The 23692-nt window shown below is 38.7% G+C and overlaps 1 protein-coding gene across 1 annotated transcript in view; it reads left to right on the top strand.

Annotated features, from left to right (window-relative positions):
- Nucleotides 1-7018: 7018 nt before the first annotated feature.
- Nucleotides 7019-23692, top strand: part of LOC107189827 (homeotic protein spalt-major-like) — an 83481-nt gene continuing 66807 nt past the window's right edge. The window contains exon 1 of the mRNA XM_015578501.1: nucleotides 7019-7160. Coding sequence (XP_015433987.1) covers nucleotides 7019-7160 — 142 coding nt within the window. The remainder of the gene's footprint in view (nucleotides 7161-23692) is intronic.

The following is a 23692-nucleotide window of genomic DNA, read 5'->3' as shown; positions in this document are numbered from 1 at the left end:
ATCAAGGCGCAGCTTGTCTATGGTAATCGGTGGCCGCCTATTGAAGATTTACGACCCGTTGCCCCTCGAACCCGATGTGAAAAAATCATGAAACGGTTCCCTTTCGTTGTTACCGAATCGACTGTTTAAAGGGACACATGGGAGTTTTAACGCATTAACAACAGCACACCGGTACCCGTTTCGCACAGAACGGTATTAAATTTGATAAACCGACATGAATCTAAGAGTACGCGCCCAGATAGAACATGACGCCTTTAAGACGCCCATTTTACGGCTATTTTAGGTCTGAGGCGTCATTGAGCTGTCATAAAGCCGTCTGTCGGCTATGTGGACGTCGTTTTTTATGAATACACGAAGAAGATTTCGCCGCGAAGAATTTGATGCCTAAAGTCGTCGTTTAAGAGATTGAGGTCGAGTATATTTGTGGAATAATTGTGGTTCAAGGTAGATTGAGAAGTAGCTTTGTGGATAAATGCAATATGTTTAGCAGAAAATAAACTAGAGTAAACTTTCCTAGAAGAACAAACAATTCTTCTTGAAAATTACCGAGTAGCAATTATTCAAATATTAGGTCGAATCATTAATAACTTCCGTTCTGGTTTTTTAAAATGTCGATTCGTGGCATTTTAATAATAAATATCAATTTATGTAACATCCCCCATTACCTCTAAACATAATTATTGATGGTCAGTTTGACTCTAATCCTATGACCATTGCTATTCAACCGTTATTTAATCATTGTTTCAGTGTTCATGACGGAAGGTACTTGTGAATCGACCAAATAAATCAATATCTGAAAACTAGAAAAGAACATGCACACAGGTTTTAGTTTATGAACGACGGTAACTATAGCTTATTTTAGGCTAACATGAAAGTGAGTTTACTAGTCTGTGAACCAGTTTATAATCACCGCCCGTAAGAATTTCTTACCCACCGAAGACTCAGTCAGAGACACTTTTTTCCCAAATTACATCTTGTTGATTTAAGCGAACGTTGACTACAGCAAGGAACTGGCCCCCGCGTAAATTGGACGTCACCAGCACGCAACGAACAGCCTCCCGAAAAAATGAATCATGCCCCCGGGGGGAAGAAGGGAAGGGAGGTGAGATTCGCTAAGGGGTCCCGGTCATGCGAGGTTACACACGTGTACCTCGCCAGCAACGACAGCGACGCCCGCTAATGACGCCCAGAGATACCAGCGATACTTCTAATTAATTCTTCCTATCTTCTCGATATACAAATGCCCACTGTTCATGCCGATTGCCAGGCCAATGTCGATGGACGAGATTTATTGCGTTCCGTGACCAGAGGGTTGTTAGGAAAGGGTTGCTTGCATTTTGTAGGTTTTTCGCGGAGGTTCTTAACGATTATGTGTGAAGTGTCAAACGTGAGCACGGATACTACTCTGCTGAGCTCTCTTGCACAATTGGATTAATATTAATAATAACATTTTACAAGTTACCAGTACTGTAACAAGTTTCTTAGAAAACACAGAGTTCTGCTAGTAAATTTTACAAGTTACAAGTCAACTGATTGTCCTATTACACGCTTTCAGGTTATGTGCTCCTTGATAGATGTGTATTACTTTGTAACTTTACGATTGTAACTGAAGATTGTACACTTTAAGACTTTAAGATCAACGCTAACTAAAGATGTGAATGCATACGAAAATTGAAGAGCACAAAAGAGTATTATAATAGTACATAGTCACAAAGTGTGAAAATGTCTGTGGTTTCACTGGTTCCTCTGTATGTACTCTGTCGCGGGTCGGCGCCTTTCAACCAGTTTCCGAAAGCTCGGGCGCCGAGTTTAACAACAATTTAATCACACCGTCATCGAGGGTAGACGGGAATCGTTTGTTTGGCCCCCTATTAGGCAATAATAACCGGGGTGCGGCGGCGGCTCGTGCCCGCGAGATAATTTATTCCCGTTGGAGGCGCCCCGGGGCCCCGCCACGCCCAGAAGCACGTTCTGCAGCTCCATCGGCTCGTGCCGGTGTTTCTTTATGACACTAGGGTTTCGGAACGAGCACGTCATAAACACACCCCTTGTTGAAACAGATTTCGTCAAGAAACGAGTGAAAATATGTACTGCTGCGATTCGGCAATCGACTTATCTTTGTCCAAAGTTTAACCTTGTGGAGAGTTGCTTGTTATCCTCTCTAAATAGAAATAAGTTCAACCCAACTAGTGCGTGCAATGCATCAAAATTAAACGTTTGTATTTTACCAAGAAGAAAAATGATCAACAGTTGCGGATTGAGACTAGTCGATGCTATGAATACAATAGTACCCAGGAGCAATAGTAGAACAGACTTCTACATACATACGTACAAGAACCTTCCACGAACATTCAATTTCGTATCTTCTAGATCGACAAAATTCTATCAACAATCCAATCAGACTATAATAAAGCCAGACTCGATAAGCCGACCGCTGCCTCTCGTTATTTCACTTTCCGAATCTGTCCAGAAACGATCACTTCAGCAAACACCTACATCTCTTCCAACACAGTTCCTTGACTCTAGCAATAAAACATCACGCCATCCCATCAGAAACGTCTTCGTCACCGATCTCCATCCTCTCCCAAGGAAAACGATTGGAAAAAAAATCTCCTCGATGAGGACGGACAGAGGGAGCCACTAAGGCTGACTTGGAGACTCTTTGATTCGGCATCGGCCGCAGTGCATCCAAGGCCGCCTCGAATCTGGACGCATAAACATGCCAGAATCGTGGGACGTCACTCCCCATAATAACAATAAGAAACTGTCGGTCCCGTTCCCGGGGACGGTGGACCCAATCCGGCCCTCTCGCTCTCTCGGGAACCGGAGATCCCACGTGATTACGACCACGAGAGCGTCTTCACAAATCACTCGGTCGCTCGGAGCGCTCCTTCCGTTCGGCGGCCTCCCCCCCTACCCCCGGAGAAGATATTCCTCTCTGACTGCGGTCCCCTTGCCCCCTCGGTCGACCGATGTCGCGAGCTATTCCATTTGCGGTGCGCTCCTGCGCAACTTGCCAATAAGTTACGTCCAGTAGCCTCGTTTCGCTTATCGGAGAACACTTAACCGCGACGCCGAGGAATGCGTGGGACGCGGATTGATGGGGGTGGGTGGGGGGAGGGGTCTATGGGGGCAGGGATGCGCCAGGGAATGTCACGGTTTTTGAGTTTGACGCGTTCTGAAACGAGAGTGTTTGTACTTGTATAATCTCAACTCTGAATCTCGTGCGTGTTTTCATCCCTGAGGAACCTGTGCCCCACATGTGGTACATCCCGCTTGCAAGCTTCTGATATTGTATTGTTGTCCCGTCGGATGTATGGAGAAATTGAAAAAAAGATGAAATTAATCTTCGCTATTAGTAAAGTCCATCGTTTGTCTCGAACATGTATACTTTCGAATCATGAAGTTTTGTTAGTTAAGTAATAACTGTTCGAGAATCTATTCTCTTTTCATTTAAATTGATATTCGTATTGAAAGGCAAGTATACTGTAGGCAGTGCCAGAACTGGATGCAGCTAGATCGCATGAATTTCATTAACGATTTTAGATCATGAATTTTCTGTACGTTATAACTTCTTCCGCTGTTATATGAACACAATTTATGAACGTTGTTAACTTCTAACACGATGTTGCAGAAAAATATTCAATTGCAATTAATGCAAATTAAGAGCTCGCAACTGAGGCTCATCAGTTTCTGAACTGGTATTAATAACAAATCATTCTTTGAGATCATTTTTCAAGATAAACATACTTTTGAGGTATTAGTTTTAATCTTCTCCGCAGAATAAAAAGAAGCAAAGGTTTGGCCCCCCGTCTCTCGCCGCCTAATAAAACATTCACTCACTTTATCCACTTAAAAAAGTCGGCTCGGAGGAAACAGAGGGATGAGACACTCGATTATAGCCGATCGCATTGCCCACGATGCCGGGACACGTTCGAAGATAATATTGGGGGTACCATCTCCCTTGGGACGGGCAGGGGGAGGATGGAGATCGCCCCCGCATAACACAGCGACTGCATTCGACGTCGCGCCGCCGCAGAGCCAATTAAATAAATATTCGTTGACATCACGGCCGCGTCGCTTCTACAAACTGGCCCTCTGCATTCGTCCAAAAGGAGCTGCTCGTCCTCCTTCATGCCCCACACCCCTTTTGTACCAGCGAGGCTCTTCTGTGAAAAGGATACAGGTTACGAAAGCTTTGTCCTCGTCGATGATTTTTCAATATGTTAGCGAACATTTTTAATAGTTTCCTGAAAGAAAGAAACCGAACTGCGTAGCCAACTGGAATACTGTAACTTTTAATTGAAGGCAATATCTACACCGAAATGGTGATCGATAACCTTCGTTCATCAAAGCACTTAACCCGTATGACGAATACGTTAATAATAGTTTAGAAACAAATTTTAGAATGAATATGTAAATTTCCATGCTTCTATCGAGCACCAACGGATCGAAAGCCACCCTGAGCTCCAATTCCATCGCGAGGCAGCCCGCAGGAAAAATGTACCCCAAAGTATCCGTAGGCGTACCGTGTATGCTGTCCGAGTCCTCTATGACACCCTGTCCTTTCCCGAAGGTGTCGGTAGATGTTCCCGGGACCTGGTCGGCTGGGACAAGCGAGATATATCGTCTGGCCGGCTGTTAATAAGACGAGACAATGCCGGGACCCGGTGTGTGCGTGTGTGCTTGGTCTGGTCTCACGAGAGAGGCCACGGGCGTTCATATGTTTATTAGCCGGACCCCGCATAAATAACGCGGCTATAAGAACGAGAGAAGAAAGGGTGAAAGGAGGGGCCGGACGAAGGCCCGGAGAGATCGGCCGAGTAAATTGTCACACGCTCTCTCCGTTCTGAGGGAACAGGGAATTGGGGTGGTGGGCCCAGAGGCCCTGATCGGCCGGGAAGAAAGAGGAGCGGGTGGAGAAAGATCCTATTCCAAGGTGCACCGTGCAGGAAGGACTAGTGATGAACTCAAGACGCTTCGAATCGCTTCGAACCAGATTTCGATAAATGGTCATTTGAAATTTAATTTTCTTTTTGTTTTTCCATTATACTTCATCGATCCAAATAAACGAAATATGTTTCATTATTTATTTACCTGACATGGTTTCTTGAAGAACAATCTTGAAAATAATACAACTACACTTTTCCTATTTACTCGTAAGTATATTAACTATACGGGAATTAACTTAAATAACACTATAACTTGTACGAATTTTTCTCTGCCTGAATATTATTACAAAACTTCTCAATCGCGCCAAATCGTTGAAAGTGGTGAGGAATTCCAATATACCTAGATCTTTTAATTACACTTAACCTAAATTGCTCGAAAACTAACAGAAGCACAGAATCGAATGCCCATCGCTAGAAGCGAACTGTCCTCGGACAGGGGGCAGACGGGGCCCCAGACCCTTGAAGGGTGGGGAAAAGGCGGGAGGGGAAGATGGACCGAGAACCGGGCCTACCTAATTTACCTCCCAGATAATGCGGCATAATTAAAGCAAAATGTAACGTCGCTGGCAATTAAAACAAATTTATGCGACCAAGATCCGCGATCGGCCGACCCGAGCCCCTTTCTGCCGGCCTTGGCCGCGTCCCTGCCTCCCGCCATCACTACCGCGAGTCTCAAGGGACATTATTATTGTTATTGCGAGTGAACGGGGTAGAATATTGCAAGAAAAATATCTAGGAAATGTTAAATCATACCTTTTCAGAAGAGTAAAAGACGAGATACTTAGACAAAACCATGATAACAAAGGCTGCAAAGTACACTGAAGTAGAGAAGTTAAATGATCATTCTCTGTATAGTTTCATAGTATAGTCAGATTATCGTTAAAGGAACGACATGAAGTATTATAAAATAAACAGTGTGAATTTTGTGTTTGTGTATACGAATTTTAATATATAATAATATGTAATAATATATAATAATACTCGATAAATGGGACACGAACAATCCCGTTTTTCCCACCACTGGGAGTTCCCTAAGACCATGTATTTTTAATGATTTTAATATAAACGAAATCTAGACGTAATAATTGCTAATAAAAAAAATATATAATCATAGAATTAATGTCTTCACGTAACTCGGACTTGATAAACAATATTATTATTAACTTGAACACGCCTAAAAAAAAGACAATATCCTTGTTATATCTAGTTTACAAAAACTCCGAATGATATCTGAAGAGAAACCGAAACTTATCATTTTAAGAACACTATGTATATTTTAGAGGAAAGTAGAAAATATCTTTTAACGCTTTTTCCTAAAGGGTATTTATCGAAAAACATAATCAAAATTAAAAATTTAAACTCGTTTTCGTTTTTAATTTATATCAGAATCTACTTGACCGCTTAAATAACAAGCTTCATCTCCTCAAGTCAAAAATTCAACAACGTTGCAGGACAGCAGAGCACACGAAGGCTTTTCGGAGCAACCATTATATACAAAAAAAAGGAGAACAAAAAAAACAGTTGTACCCGAAGAAGGACAAAGAAGAGGGAACGAAAGATGGGAGGACGAAGAAACTCCGTAAGAAGCAGTCAAACGTCGCATTTTCATTTCAGTTTGTCATTCCATCACGACGATCCGGTTTCTGTCGATCCTTTTCTAATGTTAGGGGTCCACCACGTTTAATTGGTCGCCGATAAGATTCTTTTGTACTATTTCTTGGATTTCTAACTGGTTACAGTGTCATCTTTTCAGAATCTGTAATATATATTTCAGAATCAGGGAACTATCAATTTTGTTGATCTCTATTTAAATAAATGGAGTTTAGTGAAAGGGAAATTGACTGTACTAATATACGAAAATTCCTTTATTCGAACCAATTGTCTCTTCTTATTCTACTGTACGCCAACACCATCGGTTAAGCATAAAAAGTGTAAATTCAAAGTGAAAACAGTAACTTAAATCAAGAGTCGATGATTTTTGTTTCTGTCGACGAAAGAAATTAAATGTTCATTTTTACTCTTTTCTTTTCAGTCACAACAAAGGTCTCCACGCAACCAGGAATCGCATGATTTCGCAGTACTCGGTTGACAGAACAGCAAAAGGAGCGGCAGGTATTCCCGCAACGACCTTCATCGACAAGAAGCCGAAGTGCGCGAGAAAGGACGAAGAAAGAGGCAAAGAAAAACAGCAGAAGATCTTGAAGCCGCGTAAGACAGCGATCTGAGGTAACCCGCTGTTCGAAAGACAACTTACTAATTCATTTTGCAAGAAGCACTTCGGATGAAAAATAACATATTCCAAAAGAATCAAAGTAGTAACCATCGTAGGTTACCAGAGAGACACGTCCCTGGAAAATAATTGTCTAATAAAACTTTCCGAATTAGCATTCGAATCCTTGAAGTGTGTTGAATCATATTTATCAATATGGTACACAGCAATTTTAAATGTTTCGACATAGAACTTGTACAAATGTTTTTTTACAATTATTTTATTTGAAGAACTTGTGCCTAGAATTCTCATATTTATGATTTCTACTTAGGTACAGTTCTTACAATCCTCATCCTTAATTTTTTCTTCACCTCAAACAAATTGATATTCCAAATATGCTGAACTTCCTCTACTATACACTTTTCTGACCTCGTGTCTGCTGCATATCCCACTAAACGTGAGAAAATCTTTATGATTATAACTTTAACCTCATCCATTCCAATGGGTATGACGTTCAAGCTCGCGAGTTTTCGTGAAACTCTTCAGTAAGTATCTTTGACTTTGGTAGTAACTTGAACGTATTTGCCAAACGACAACGGTTTCTGCTCGTGTCTCTGTTCTTTGCCAGAACTATCACGTTGCTTCGATCTTTAAGACGCCCAAAATAAAGTCCGTCATACAAGGCATTCTTTACTTTATGACCGTATTCGTTGGATGTACAGGCTTTGATCTCGTCAGAATGCGAGATGTCCACTGTATCCACCTTTACACCTGTATTCGTATATATGGAGGTTACAGGCCAACGTATATGGGGAGACCGGTGCAACCAGCCCGGTCGTGCTTGTCATATTCAGCAAAACAGCAACTGTAGTAATGGGACTAGTCTCATGGCACAGCTATTAATATTGATACCTACCAATCCTCCACTATCGCGTCGGAGAAATAAGTAGATTTATCGATGTTCTTCTATTGATTACGAAAGCAAAAGAATGGAACAGTGGAATCGAAAATTGTTTCAAACTACATGACAAAACTACGTTCATCCTGTGGCATCACTGTAATCTTCTCCCACTTTTTATGCGATATTTAATATTTTTTAACAATTTATCAAAAATTTAAATATAGTATACCAAAATTAGCCTATTGACGAAAAACATGTAAACACAACGGATTATTTTTATAGAAAAGCATTATTACTTTGTTGCAATTGAATTAATTATGTTATACAGGATACATCATAGTCCGTAAGCAGAATTGTAAGAGCAAATAAAAATAACAAGAAACTAAATCTATCTATTCATGTTTTTTAGATACAAACTGGGGCAATGTACTGAATATAATGCACATAATAACCTTGAACTTCGACAGATGTATCTAACTGTTCTGTTATTAACTTTCTGACTTGTTGCTAAAATTCCGTGCCCTTGTCTGAGTTAATGTTATTTACCACTATGCTGTAAAACTGATAGACTTAGGTGTCCCTGCGCATAAACAACTAGAGGATTTTTGGCGATTGAAGTTTCAATTGAAGTAAAACCATAGATCCGCCACAACCAATTCATATGTTTTGTTTTCAGTTTGCCACATTAAATCAACGTGCTTACACTCGATGAAAACAAACAGTAAGAAGCGTTAAAACCAAATATCTGGATCGAGTCAAGAATGCCAGCTCTGTTGCAATCGAGAATTATGAAACTACGAGCATGGTCGCAAACTATTGTACTTTCTAAAAACACCATTTGCTAATATATGTTTTAACTGTGACACATAAGATTATTATAAATATAGCTATAATACATACTACGTTAATCAAATTCAGATTTCCTTTTTTCTTTCTAATTTAGTAGATTCATCCCTTAAAATTGTAAACGTCGCAAGTAAGTATGGCCATCTAAAAGCATCTGAAATCAATATAAGGTAATCGAAAATGAAATAATATCCAGCAGCAATAACGTGCATTCTTTTTCCCCCTCCGACGTCGCGACCTCCATTTTCTCGCTACCAAAAAGAAATCCCGAGGCTCACCAATAAATCCGATCCTTAGTATCTCGTTCCCTAACGATCCAGATCGGTAACTGCACGATCTTATTAGCAACGCAAGTCCGTGACAAAAAGAGGGGCCCCCGCTAAAGAAGCCGGTTGCAAGCGAAATTCATGCGCAACGCTGAAAGAAGAAGAAGAAAAGGGGCCGCCGCGGTCGCTGAAATATCCGTAGATAAATTGACGTCAAATCGGATTTTATTGCGAGAGAGAGGGGGCGTCTGGACACGAAGAAAGGTGATAGAAAACAGGTCCGGTCTCGCCTCGAGCGAGGCACAACTATTTTGTGTTTTTTATCGCGGTTCCGACGCGCCGCTATCGCTGCGCCATCTGCCTGACAAACCGCGCCATCCTCATGAATACGTCATATCTATTCTTTTGCCAACTGGGGGCCCATAAACCCGGACCTCATTCCCTTGGTCCTTCCAAGTCGCCGTTTCTACCAATTCGGAATTCGGGGTTCCCGGCCGTGAGACTTCGACCTGCTGTAACCCCCATCGGCGTCGCGATCTTGCGTGCTCTGCTACCGGGCCCCGATTGTACACCGCCGAAGAAGGCCAACTCCAAGAAGCAGGGGTAATTTATTCGAATTTGATGCATCGCTTCTTGCTTACACTTCGATCCCGAATATTACTGAACGTTCTTCGTTCCTTCAATTACTTTACTATGTACACCGACGAGCAAACTCGGCTTCCGCCAGGGGAAAAAGTGGCGTAAGAGAAAGGCCTCCTACCACTTGGTAAATTTATTTCAAATACTGAAATAAATGTTAAATTGAATGTTAATTTAACAGAAATTTCAATAATTCCCAAGACCAAGTGATAGAAGGCCTTTATCCTAGACAGCTTTTTCCCCTAGTCGATATCGAGTTTGCTCGTGAGGGTACAGTGAGAGTCAAAACTAAGTGTACACCTTACAAAACGTGAGGTTCGTGGTAATACTTCTGTAGCATCTTACTATCGATCATGGTAATAATACAGTTGGACATGATTTTTGTACAGTTTTTGGAATAAATAGGCAGCTAACGTATTATAACCTATAACCACAAAATTTGGTTAAACATGGTGAATGTACTATTATGGTTTGCGGGCAGCATGGTAACCTATGATGTAGGGCACCTGGTTTTTATTCATAGTACTATGGACAGATTTGGATATTTAAAGATTTCAAAATCAAATTTAGCCGCAAGCGTGGGTCTTTTAGTGAGAGTTCATAATCCAAAATGTGTATAGCAAAGGTGGGGAAAAATTGTTTGCTGGAAAACACTTTCAATCAGTCAGATCCTATTTCCACAGTCACCAGATCTCAATGTAATAAAGCATCTATGCGAAATGTTATATAACTGAAGTGGGAGAAATAAATATGAATGAATCCCATACTTCCAAAGTGTATACTCACTTTTAACTCTCACTGTATGTTGTGTCAACTTGGCCTTCTACCAAGATAAACATTTCAAAACACGTACCTATTGGTTAAATTTAAATTGGTTTTGCAATCCTTTACACTTTACGGCAGTGAATATTAATTCGAATTAAGGTTGAAATTTAGATTATAATAAAGAGTTTGAGACTTGAATGACAATAAGGAAAAAAGAGAAATGTAAGTTGTGGATAAAAGCACACTTTGTTCGATGGCCTAATTGAATGTAACGCAAACTAAACAATGTCGATTCGCCTAGCCCCGCCACCCCTTCTATGGGTGTAACCTAGTACCCTAGGCTTTGGGTCGCGCCACCTGCTGCAGTGAATTTTCTGTGGTCTTCTAACCCTGTAACAGTCTGTTGAAGCGATGATAGTATTTCTTGTGGTCTGGATCTACTTTTATACATCGCTTAAAATTAAAGACAGTATATTTCAATACAAACGAAATCAAAGATAACATTTATTGTCAGTACCTACATTTATTTCGCAGGTCATTCTCTTCGAAAGCTATTATACACTTTCCTTCTACATAGTCTTATTCTTTGTTGAATGATAAAGGATCTCTTTATTCACTCTATTTACACGAGTTTTGTGCACAACACAAAAATCTATACGTGCCTAAAAATGACTTGTTATTTATAAATATTTACTATATCTTACATTTTAATGTTACTTTTAGTTATTAACTACTAAAATTATTTGAATGATGTAATAAAATAACACGAATGATTAATACGAAATAATAAACAAGACATATATTTAGAATGACGAACAGTATTAAATTAACGGATTAATAATAACAAAGTTTAAATATTGCTTTCGACTATCACTACAGCTAGAAAGGTCCTTCTTTTCGAAAAAGCTTTCAGGTACAGTAAAATTTGATTACTACAATACACTTCTACCGGATACCTCGAAGAGCTGAAAGGTTGTTTGAGGAAGGTGCATGGTGAACAGGTAGACGAAGATGAGACTTCTTCACCGCAGGTGTCAAAAGCGGCGCCGGCGCTACTCTTTCGGGTCTTACCTGGATGTGGCACCCCGAACAATCGTTGCGCAAAAATTACGGTCCGTAAAGTGATTCGAAAAAAAAAGAAACAACCGTTGGCATCGAGTGCTAATATTTCGGATGTGTTTGTTGTTCGTTTAGCGTGTGTCTCAACATTACATTCTACAATACGCCTGCAAATAAAACAGGTGCATTTACATGCAAGGGAATATGCATTTTCTCAACTTTTTTTGTGAGTTTGCGAATATATAATGTTGTTCTTCTTTCAGATTTCGTATGAAAACAACATTTGGAAATTTGAATAAACGGAGCAGTCATATTGCAAAAAATGAAGTTACCGTCGAATATTTCGTAAAACTAAGCAAATGAATTCTTATGACAAATCAATAAGAAGAAATTTAAACATACAGATTCTAAATATTATTGATTCATACATTTTAATTCACAATGTAGGTACTTATACATTATGAACAAAGTAAGTCGCGATCAAACGAAATAAGTAGTAACACGGTAAACGAAATAGGTAGTGTGTAGAGCCTAATAAGAAAGTATAATCAAAATAGGTGGATACAAAGAATTACTTAATAAAAATTAGAAATTTAAACAATTCTAATTGGTAATTGTTAAAGAAGACATACGGAGAATATATACAAAGATTTTAAAAAAGTTATTTACTCAATAGAAAATGTTCGTTCAGCAATTGCGAATATTTTTATTACCTGACTGAAATGTTTCCTATTGAAAAATATCCTTTTCCATTTACTTATATAAAGTTACAAAGAATAAAAGCATTAAGTATTATAGTAGGGGAGAGTTGCCTATGCTGGACAGACTCCTACATTGGACCATTGGTATATCTCTATAAAGAAATATATTTACAGATTTTCCGTTGGGTATATTGATTTAAGGAGCGGAAATAAAACGTGCGAGAACAATGAAACAGGTAATTAAGTTGTTTGTCGTTTCACGTCGTCGAGATATAGAAATACGTGGTGCGTGATCATTATTTTTCTTGCTATTTCAAGTGAATTTCATTTTACACCTTGTAAGTACCATAATTTTAAATAATACTAGTATAAAGTGTACTGTCTTAGCTACAATGTCATATTCATACTTTCCCATTTTCGTTTAAACATAACAATGAAAATATATTTTTCTGGTGCAACCTACAAGTTGCCTAATTTTTTACCACCACTTGTTGCTTAAATTGTACTGGTATATTCTAGGATATAATTTATATCTTATACAAAAATAGTTCAAGAATAGTTCAAAGTATAATAAAAAAGTTTTTTTCTTTTAAATTTTTCTTTTTATTCAGATCCAAATGGCGATAACACGAAAATATGGAAAATGTGAAACCCACTAAAAAAACGTACTAACGCACCACGTGCTCCGTATGATACTTTTTTCTTACTGTTTCTACATTTTTCAATGTCCTGAACAGTTTTTTTTAAATTATAGATTTAATTTTATTGATTTTTAGGAGCGGTCCAATGTAGGAAACCGGTGGTCCAAATTAAAAAACCAGTTGCCTGGAATGGACTGAACTCATTAGTTTAGTTTCTTTAAGATATTACTCTTATCACACATTTTTTCAAAACGACCAATACACCATACCATCAACGTATAATGCTTATCTTTTTTCCGTTTTTCTTTGCATCCTGCGATGTTCTATGCGAGTGTAAGTGAGAAAAATAAAAAAGTGGTAAAAAATAGGCAACTCTCCAACGGCTACGAATAACAGCTATAGTGTTAAAATAGAAAATAATGTTTTATTCGTTATTATAATATACTATTATATTGTAATATTCGTTTTCCAAATACATATCGCTATATGTATTTGTAGTATTAAAGAACGAATTCCTCAAAGCCCTCGAAACGCGGTCTCCGCAAAGAAGCTCGGCTATAGAAAGTTTTAAAGGACTCATCGTTCCCTCGTGATCCCCGAACTGCCATCACGACCCTACAGAGTCCAAACGCAGCCCAGAAGAATCAACAGAGAGCGTACTTTGAGCGATAAAAGTGCACGCAACGGGCAGATCTTCAGTAGCACCTGAACCTTGGACCTTCTCGCGTTACCCCAAATCGCCCCACCCCTTGGAATCGTCGATACTCCTACAATCCACCTGTTCTCCCCCTCCGGCATCGCATGATAGAGTATAAGCGGCCGCTTCAAAGCGGAACTGCCCAGGTAAAAGGAGTCGGAACGGAGCTCTCGAAGATTAAAGCGCGCTGACACCTTAAAGACGAGTCCATAATAGGCCGATACGTTGGTGGAAAAGAGAAGTCAACAGGCGGACAGCTTTTTCGGGAATGAATGGGAAGGGTTGAATGTATCTTTGGGCTTCTTTGTCGTTGAAATACCACAAAAAACATGGATGTACAGAAAATATTGTGGATTTCTTTTTTATAAATCCCTTGGAATCTTTCGTCTTCTATAAATTGAAACATTATTGAAATAAACAGATTTACAAAATTTTTTTTAATTCATGGTGATAATAACGGAGTATACTCTTTATACATCTTTACGATTAAATCCATTACAAAGTACAACCACGTACAGACTCCTCTCGATTATTGTCCCGAACTCGGGTACGCGTTGGGACAATAATCTTATACGGAGAAATGCTTCAGACAGTATACAACAATTTTTATAGACAGCCCAAAATGTCATATGATATTTAATCATATATATTGGATTAAATTCATGTAGGTAATTAATAATCGATACTTATCAACCATAACATCATTATTACAAAAATTATACATTAATTTTGTAGGTTCTTATATGCAGAATAAAACATTCATTAAAAAAAACTGCTTAATTAAATAATCTTACATTAATAAGAGCGGCGATATGTGTTTGCACTCGGGTGGCCGACAACCCAGGAACGGCCCTAGAAAAATGCATTGAAAACCGTTACTAAAACATCAATAGCTTCACGTAGATCCGTTAATGCATAAGAAACACGGTCCGCAGAAAGTCTGACACCGCTCCGAACATCAGCACGCTCGCAACATTTCCCTGACACTGCGATAAAAACCACGTAAGCGCGAGGAGAATACAATCGGTAAGCGCGACCACGCAATGCGCACGATGGAGAAACCGTAGAATATTCACGCGGCATATAAAATCATAGAGACACGAGTGGCTCGCTATAATAATGCATAAGAGGGCGGTACCGCTGGTGACGCAAGCCACGCCCCGCGCAGCCAGGCCCCCTGGTGGGAGAACCCGCGGCAGAAGGGGAATGAGTTGTGGAGGAAGCTCGAGTGGGGAGTTACAGAAACACAACTGAAGCTGAAGCAGAAAATCATCCGAACCCGTCAGACGGAAATTCTCTCTTTTGCTTCGAGTTGGGGGCGTGTTTAGCGAAAAGTGCCGATAGGTGATTAATGTATTAACGATTCCACTAAATAACGAAATTTGTAGCAACATTCATTCTTATTCCTGAATAAGTTATTCCTTGATGTCGTGGAGCTACTTTCGCGGCATATTACCCTTCGATTCGAATGCGTTTACGTGAAAAAGGTTGCTAATATTTGTGTTCTTTATGAAAAATATGTAATAGATTGTTTAAATGAAATTTTATATCTTTCGGAAGACTATTTATATACATTACTTGTATCCTCTGAAGAAAAAAGTTTATGAAACGAATTTTCTCCATGTGATCTATACTTTCTGTGGATAATTGTGTAAAATCGACTATACTCGATATTTTGCATAAGTGAGGTTTTAGTATTAATGTCTGTACTTCATTGAATGAAGATGCAAACGTGAACATATTTTTAAGAAAATAGAAAGCGAAAAGATCCGAAATATGATCAAGAAATAACTAAAGAATCCGTCAAATTAAATAGAAACCAATTTTAGTAACAACTTGGTGTTCTGCCCAGATCACTAAAAAGGAATGCAACGCTAATTAATAACTGTCATATACTACAAAGACGATGAGTCATGAGAATGGTGACAGTTATTATCTATTAAACCTATTACAATACCTGTTCTATCGAAAAGTTATACAATTCTTGTGAATCTACATTACACAATTAGCTTCCCTGTATGAACTGACAACGAAAGTGTTAACAGTGTTGTTCGAATTCTTTTACGTACCTACCTAAAATTTTCAACTTGTTCACCATTGTTAATGCAATGATTCTTTAAAACAATTCTCACCTTCTGACCCATTAAATCAATACTTCCATTTCAGGAACAGGTGCAAAATTTCATAAAAATTTTGCCAACTAAAATACTTCTACTGCTAGCCCTCTAATTTTTTTAAAGGTATAAGCACACATTCGCAAAACTCGAAAATGAACTTTCCTTCCCTTCCGCTTAATCTAATTAATACCGTCACTTGTTCACAACATTTTAAGTAGTAGCATTATTGTTTACAGCACACTCCACGATAACGCAACTGGTTCCTAATTCCTGTGTCCACTGATTTCATCAACATTGCACTATCGTTTCCCTTTTAGATCGCAGGGTACAATAGGCGCTGGCATCAGCTGATTAGCAGTAAAATTCATCATTTTCAATTGGTGCATTGCATTCTTACATTCGAATGCGAGAAGGGATTAAAAGTAATAATTAAAAAATCATTGTTACACGCAAGATGAATAAGAACGGAAGTGGAACGGTCCGCCGTGTACGTATACTTTTTCTTCGGCCACTGTACTCATCGAATTGATTCAGATTCATGAGTACACATTGAACTTGATCCCACCCCTGGTGAGCCGGTAGTCGCGCCCGAGAGTAGGGTGGATGCCGGTTTAGGTGGGGGTTATGAGCGGAGTATGGGCGGAGGGGAGAAAAGCGCGCGCAGGCCTATCCCCTCCATCCCCACCAGGCGGCGACGGTCAGCGCAGGAGAGGGGCGTCCCGACGTCAGGCCCAGAGCTGGTCCGTCCGTCGTCCGGCCGACTCGAGGTGTCAGAGTCGCGGATTTCACGCGATATATAAAACCATAAATATACATACATACACACAGTCGCACACACGTACGTATGCACGCACGGACGCAGGGACAGGCAGCGAATCACGCATAAACGAACGACGAACGCACGCAGGCACGCGCGGTCTACCGCGTGGTGGACAGACGGACAAAGTCGCTCGGTGGCACACGTGCGCACACCGGTGAGTCTGTCGCGGCGGCAGTGGTCCACAGTATATAAAGTTGAGTGTGTGACACGAAATACAGTGGAACAAATAGAGGGAGGGTGAGAAAGAGAGAGAGAGAGAGAGAGAGAGAGAGCGCGCGCGAGCAAGAGAGGGAGAGAGAGAGAGAGAGAGAGCCGTGCCACGTGCCGTTGGAGAAACTCAAGAGTGCGCGGGCTTCAGGATGGGTCGAGTGTGTTACTGGCCGAGTTGAGAGGAGCGTTCTTTCCGCATGGGATCGTTTAGGAAGTGGATTAGCGCGCGCAGGGAGGTGCGGCTCCCTGATAGTGTCGATGGTGAAGTACAGCAGTGAATCGGTTATATTTTGCGAGCGAGATTACCGAGTGCGGAACCGACGCGGCCCTCGCCGCGGCGTGGACCGATGACGTGTCGGCCCGTCTGAACAACGTTTTCCTCGATTTACCCGGGAAGCCCGATCTGGAATCGTCACGACCGAGAATCAACAGGCAAGAAGGGATGTCACGGAGAAAGCAGGCTCGACCTAGCCGTGCCCACCTCGAGGAGGATCTTGTCCAGGGGCCTCTGCTGATCAATGCCGTGGGAAACGTGAACGAGACCCGTAAGTGAATACCAGCAGTGCATTTGTAAACGACATAAGACGTCGCGGCGCGTTCCAGTGGTTGTGTGGATAGTATTAGGGAATACAGGGGGGACCTGTTTACTAGGGAAACCTCTGCTACATTGATTCTAGAGAATGTTCTCGCTCGGTTGACGGAATTAAAAGTGAATCGTCGATCAGGTATACTCGGCACGTCGCATTCAGAGTGTGGAAGGTATTCCAGCTAGGAGTTGTGTATCTTGCGAAATAAGGGAAACTATAACGGGCAGTTCACGATTTGCATCTTTGCTAACAATGGAAAGTGGCGGAAATCGTAATAACAGATCCGAAACGACGTGGTACTGTTTCGATGCTGTAAACGTTCCAGAGACATGTAACCTGGCTTCGATGAGTGTTTTGAAAGTTGAAGTTCGGCAATTCAAAGTGTTAGTCATGTTCTGTGCTACCATTTGATATTCGACCATGATCGGCTGATGCAGAATGCCCGCATACCCTTTTGGAGTGCTAATAGAACCGGCACGGTTTTGGAGCAATCTGTTGTTGTGCACGATACGTCCCCTGATCGCTTGTGATATATAAAATATAGATCATTGAAAAAGCTTCTATTTACTTTCGTCAGTTCAATAGGAAGTAACATCTCAAAACTCGTTTTTCGTGTAACAATTATTTCTCCGAAGAACACGAGAGGTGTGTCGGAAAAAAATACTCGACTTGATTAGTACAGGAAATCTATAACAAGAATAGCGTATGAACTTACTCGACAATAATAACTTTCAAGTTATTTCGGACATCTGACAACATTGATCTATGACATTTTGCATCATTAATTGTTAACTGTTCTCGAAAACTTTCGCAAAAGTCTTCGATTAGTATACCCAAATAAGTTTTTATCGAGTGCCAAGTTTTAGGTGAAATGTCACACGAAACCCTCGTGGGACAAGGGAACAACTATACATAGGTTCTCGGTGAAAGTAGGGAATTCCCTTCTGCGGTTGGTTATACCGTACAACTTATACGTCCCAAAGTTTTCTCGTTGACCACAAAAGACAGCCATACTACGATCGATTTTGGAATTGTTAAATTAGCACCGGTAGAACCCGACGACGGTGTACAGTCAGTGACGAGTGGAATCGAGCTTCGATTCGCAGCCACTCTCGCTCTCCGTCGGACCTCTCGTGTCGCGACGCATCAAGAATCATTACGAATGCTTGTGAACAGTGCCCTTACGACTTTTATATCGAGGTTACGGCAGTATTTGCCAGAAATATTTTTACGATACGTAACGTGAAACACGAATCATCGCAAAAACCTAAGCCCAATGTTTCTAAACATGTGTGTTTCTTGCAAAATGTGTATAATTGAAAAAGTAAACGTAAGGAAATCGATGTTGATGCCTGTGTTTACAGTCGCGAGTAGCTAAGTACGGGGAAAATACGAGTCGAAGACAGGTTCCTCGACCGAAGTGCGATGACCTGTTCAAAAACGCAACGAGCATGATGCCCCTTGCCACTTACACTACGGACCTGATTGGACACATTTGAACCAAAGATTAGACTAGACATGGTCGTTATCTGTTTGATGTTATTACACTTTTCAATAATTTCCGGTCTTTTCACATTGCAGGATCAGTTTTCTCGCGTACCCCTGTTTAATACCTATGCAGTTAAATACATACTTCAATGTTTTATCGATTCGACGATTTTTTGAGAATACAAAATCTTACAATTCTCAAACACTGTTAAAACAATTTTTATGAAAAAGTGTTGAATACAATAAGAAAGGATGTTTATTGAAGCGATAAAGAGTGTCGTAAGAAGATTTTCGATTTAACGGAGTAATCACTTTTACAATGTCAGACTTTGCATTCTTTAAAAGAATGAATCCCAGAATAATATAACACGGGAAATTGGAGACAGACATCTAGATGAATGATTTGTTTAGTCAACCATACTGCCTCGAACGTATGAACTCTGACAATATTTTATTTTTTGTCCACCACTGCAGAAATTCAATTGATCAGATCTACCATTTATATTGAATTTAATATACGCAACAACTGTTAGAAGAATAATTACGGTCCCTGCTGTATATGTATTCACGGAAAGGTTTGTCTGTCGATAATAAGTGGCGTAAATACGTAATATTCGAATCGTAGATCTTCCGAATGGCGGAACTCTGTTCCACTTGTATTTCTCACAATCGATGGATTTCACAATCGCAAGTTCGCAACTACAGTTTGACGGAATTATTAGGCTCTTTTACGTTCTCCTTCGATCCAGCTAAGTTGCAGGTGGCCTTGAGTCCCACGAACAATTTTCCAGTCACGAAGACATTGCCGGTTTTACGAATAATAACGATACGATGCAAACTTATACGGAGGCACACTTCGACAATATTTATAACCGTACAACGCGTTTGCTATCTGCACTGGTTTCAATGAGAGAAAGCAATTTTGAATATATACTTTGTCTCTAAACAAATTCAGGAAGAATTCGAACGGGGCGCCGATTAGGATTTAATTGTGTAGGAATTCAAATCTGATTAAAACCATATTAATGTGAAACTACAGTACATGGCAATTTTCGTATAAATTATCGGTATTTTTAAATTAAAATTAAATATTCGTTTCAGGTGAAATTTCGTACAAGGGTTAATCGAATTTTCAATTTAAATCAAACTTATTTTTATTCGAAAAAGCTAAACATTTGTGAACAACTGTTAATTAATATACATATGTAGGACTATATTTGTCGACAAGTACTTACATACATGCAATCTCATCAGAAATTATCCGGTGATTTTACATTTATTTATTACGAAGTATCGGAAATAATTTTCGATATTTACTTCATAGTGTATCTATAGTGAAATCAACATTTTGCCTCATTTTCTATCAGTTTCCAATATATTGGAAAATTACCATTTTTAACGTTACTCTTCCAATATATCCTCGTTATTTAAGTAGCTTTTATTGTTGTGTAAAACATACTTCGAATAATGGAACAATAAATACATGAAATAATAGTTATTGAAAGATTGTTATTGCTCAGTTTTGTAAGAAACAGAAATAGTAGTCTTATTTGGATAATAGCTCGTTATTATTTTAAGTATATGTACATAAGAAATGCGAAGATTACTTAACTACAAGCATGATTTTAGCGCAGCAATATAGCTATAACTGTTCTAGTAATCCTGACAATTTAGCTTTGACCACGTACTACGTAGGTATACTAAAGACGTCGATGAAATATCGTACCACTACATATACCTAATATATTACTATATCGGTAATGGTTTGAAACGAACTCTTCAGTTGCGACGGCATATAAATTGTCGCCTTCAAAACGATGACTCAAACCGAAACCATACAACAACGTGTCTGAAAATACTTTGACAAAATAATTTTAATAGAATAGTTCGATCCAGATTGTTGGAAATTGACTATAAATGCATTCCTTCTGATGATTGAAATGGAATGGTAGAAATTTTTCTGAGAGCTCTCCACTGTTTAAGAATATTTAAGAAATCCTTTTTCGCACTTTAAAGTAAAAATCGTTGTGTTTTATTATAAGACAAAGGTGTGTTTCGTGAGTCATCTTTAAACTCTTAAATCTCTTGTTAATAGCAAAGTATCTTTGTTATAGAATTACACAAGCTTCGTAACTCGATATCGAAGTAAAATAATAATTTGTTGTTTCAACAACACTGAAAAAAGTTCTGGGAAGAAAATTGCTCCTTGAATCGATTACCCAAGAAACCCTAAAGCGGCGAAATCTTTTGAAATCGAATTCTGCACGAAAAAAAAGAAATTCGTCCGCGTGAAACTTTACAGAACCCTCGTGAATCTTTCGCGACACGCAGTTTGAAAAGAAACGCAGATAAAAAATACCTACAAGACTGAATGAAGCCAATGATAGGCTTCGGATGATCGTCAAACTTCTTTCTCATCTTTTGATCTTTATACTTGTGATCCTAAATTATGAGCAAACATTCCAATAAAATTAATAAAATGATGGTAAATATTTACATTTTTTTTAATCATTTTCGGAAATTACTGTAACGAAATCAATGTATTGCAGCTAGATTTATATTTGATAATACTGGTCAGTACCTACTGTTGGAGAAATTGTGCAAGAAATTATTTGAATGTATAACATTTGAATTGGAGCAATATAAATTTCTGCTCTTCTTGAACATACAGAAATTACAAAGTTAATATCTCTTTGGAAATAAAGTTCTTATGTTTTCTTCGAAGTATCTTTAAACCGAAATGATTCTTGAATTCTATAAATTTATTTGTCACACATATTCAATGTAGTTACATCTTACGATAAATTACACAGGAAATTGGCAAGTAGTAGTTTTGAATAATATTTCACTGGAGAACTTTTGCAAGCGAAATAGCAGCGGCGATTGGTTAGATTTCTATGCTTCTTGAAAATATACGTTTGAAAAAAAGACTTTCTATTTTCACGTGGAAGATAATCATAGAATATATCTTGTAAGATAAGGAAACGACAGTGAGTCAGGAGAAAAAATTCGGACGATAAGCGTGTGCAATTCGAACAAAGTTTCCGTAAATATTTGTCAGTTATTAGTTGCCCGGCCTGTTCACGTCGATAAGCCATATCGCTGAGCATAGTGCACAATGCATTGTCGATTTTCTGCTGGAAAAATCTTCTTTACGTTAGCAAGAAAACTCTGATAGTATGTACGTAAAAATCCACATTATGGCTGTACATGATTTTAAATGTGAATCAATTCTGAAATAACTTCTTGTAATTAAAATGAAAACAATTATTAAATTCCTGTGTTATTTGCAGTTTCAAGTTAAAACAAAATATAGATATAAGTTACTCTAATAAAAAAAAACATACTATATACCTAGTGTTTAAATCAGGGAAACTTGAGACTTAAGTGAATAGTAATAAAAAATGTATTATACGTATTTCATAAATTATTACAACTATTATTTTAAATCAACAAAGGAATTAGGTGAATGAGAATGAATTGTGCACATAGATACACTTGAACAGAAGACACTTTTTCGTGATTATGGGAAGTAATTGCCTCATTACAGTTTCTGAAAAACATATAAAAAAGTTATTCGCTTTAAAACAGCTCTAAATATATCATTTCTCGCTTTTCTACGTAAAACATCAAGATATACATTTTATTTAGATGTTAACAAATCTACTAACATTTTTAATCCATCAAAAATAAAATCTCTTGTGTGTACAAATTTCTGTGCACCATTATTTCACAAATAAAAACACTAACATAATACTAATTTTGGTTGTAAAAAAAACTGACGCTAAAAGTCGATATCGCAAGTGTCTACAGTTCCGACGAATGTTATTGTAATCGAATTTGCAAATCTATCGATACTAGTAGACTACCGTTCACATTGACTTACAACAACATTCTAATTTGCAAGTTGATGGACGATTACAGCAGTCTTACAAATTGATTCAATTGGAGCAAACATTCGGTGGAAATGAAACTCTTTGAAAAATACTTTAGTGGTTACATGGGGGACCATTTCTACGGGTACATTCGCTAAATATAAATCCAAGCTCTATCTTACAGTTCCGTAAAATCGTCAGAAGTCTATCGATAATACGTGTACTAGGATTTAAATGGTATTTAAAAATTAAGGGTGATAAATGAAAGTGTAATTTGAGTGTTAAAAATGCGACTATGTGAGTAGCAGGTGATGGCAAAATCATAGTAAAGAAAGAACCGTACAAAATCAATTGTTAAAATATACATATAAGAATTAATTTAATTATTGAGGTGACAGTTATAGGGACACTGGGATTGCTCGGAGATTTTAATTAATTGTGAATGAATTCTTTATAATTAGTGTATAAAACTACTTGTTTCAACGAAAGAGATGTTAAATAATATTATGTTTCAAACTCAGACGATTTTCAGGTTAAACAACACAAAATCATTCATCACAGATTTTTATAACTTGATCTTGCCAAAGTGAATATACAGACTCCTCTTGATTATCGTCTGACTTGTTCTACACGATTATTGTCCAGGTGTTATCGTCACCTTTAATACTGCAAAAGATTGCGAACTCGAGTTCTAAAGAAAAATTAACGACAGGAGAGCCTGGTACGATCGTAAAATTGGCCAAAGAGTGCTATTGAATTTGGTAAATAGCAGCAGAATAGATAGCCTTATTTATTGAAAAATAGTAACATTCTAATATCTGTTCTGTCTCTATTAGAATTACACCGTGATCGAAGTCATATTTAGTGTTCGATTTTCAATTGTACCTGCTTCATCTAAACTGATCGATTAAAGAATACA

This window comes from Dufourea novaeangliae, unplaced genomic scaffold, assembly GCF_001272555.1.
Source record: "Dufourea novaeangliae isolate 0120121106 unplaced genomic scaffold, ASM127255v1 scaffold11, whole genome shotgun sequence".
NCBI lineage: Eukaryota > Metazoa > Arthropoda > Insecta > Hymenoptera > Halictidae > Dufourea > Dufourea novaeangliae.
This window is presented reverse-complemented; position numbering and strand designations above follow the sequence as displayed.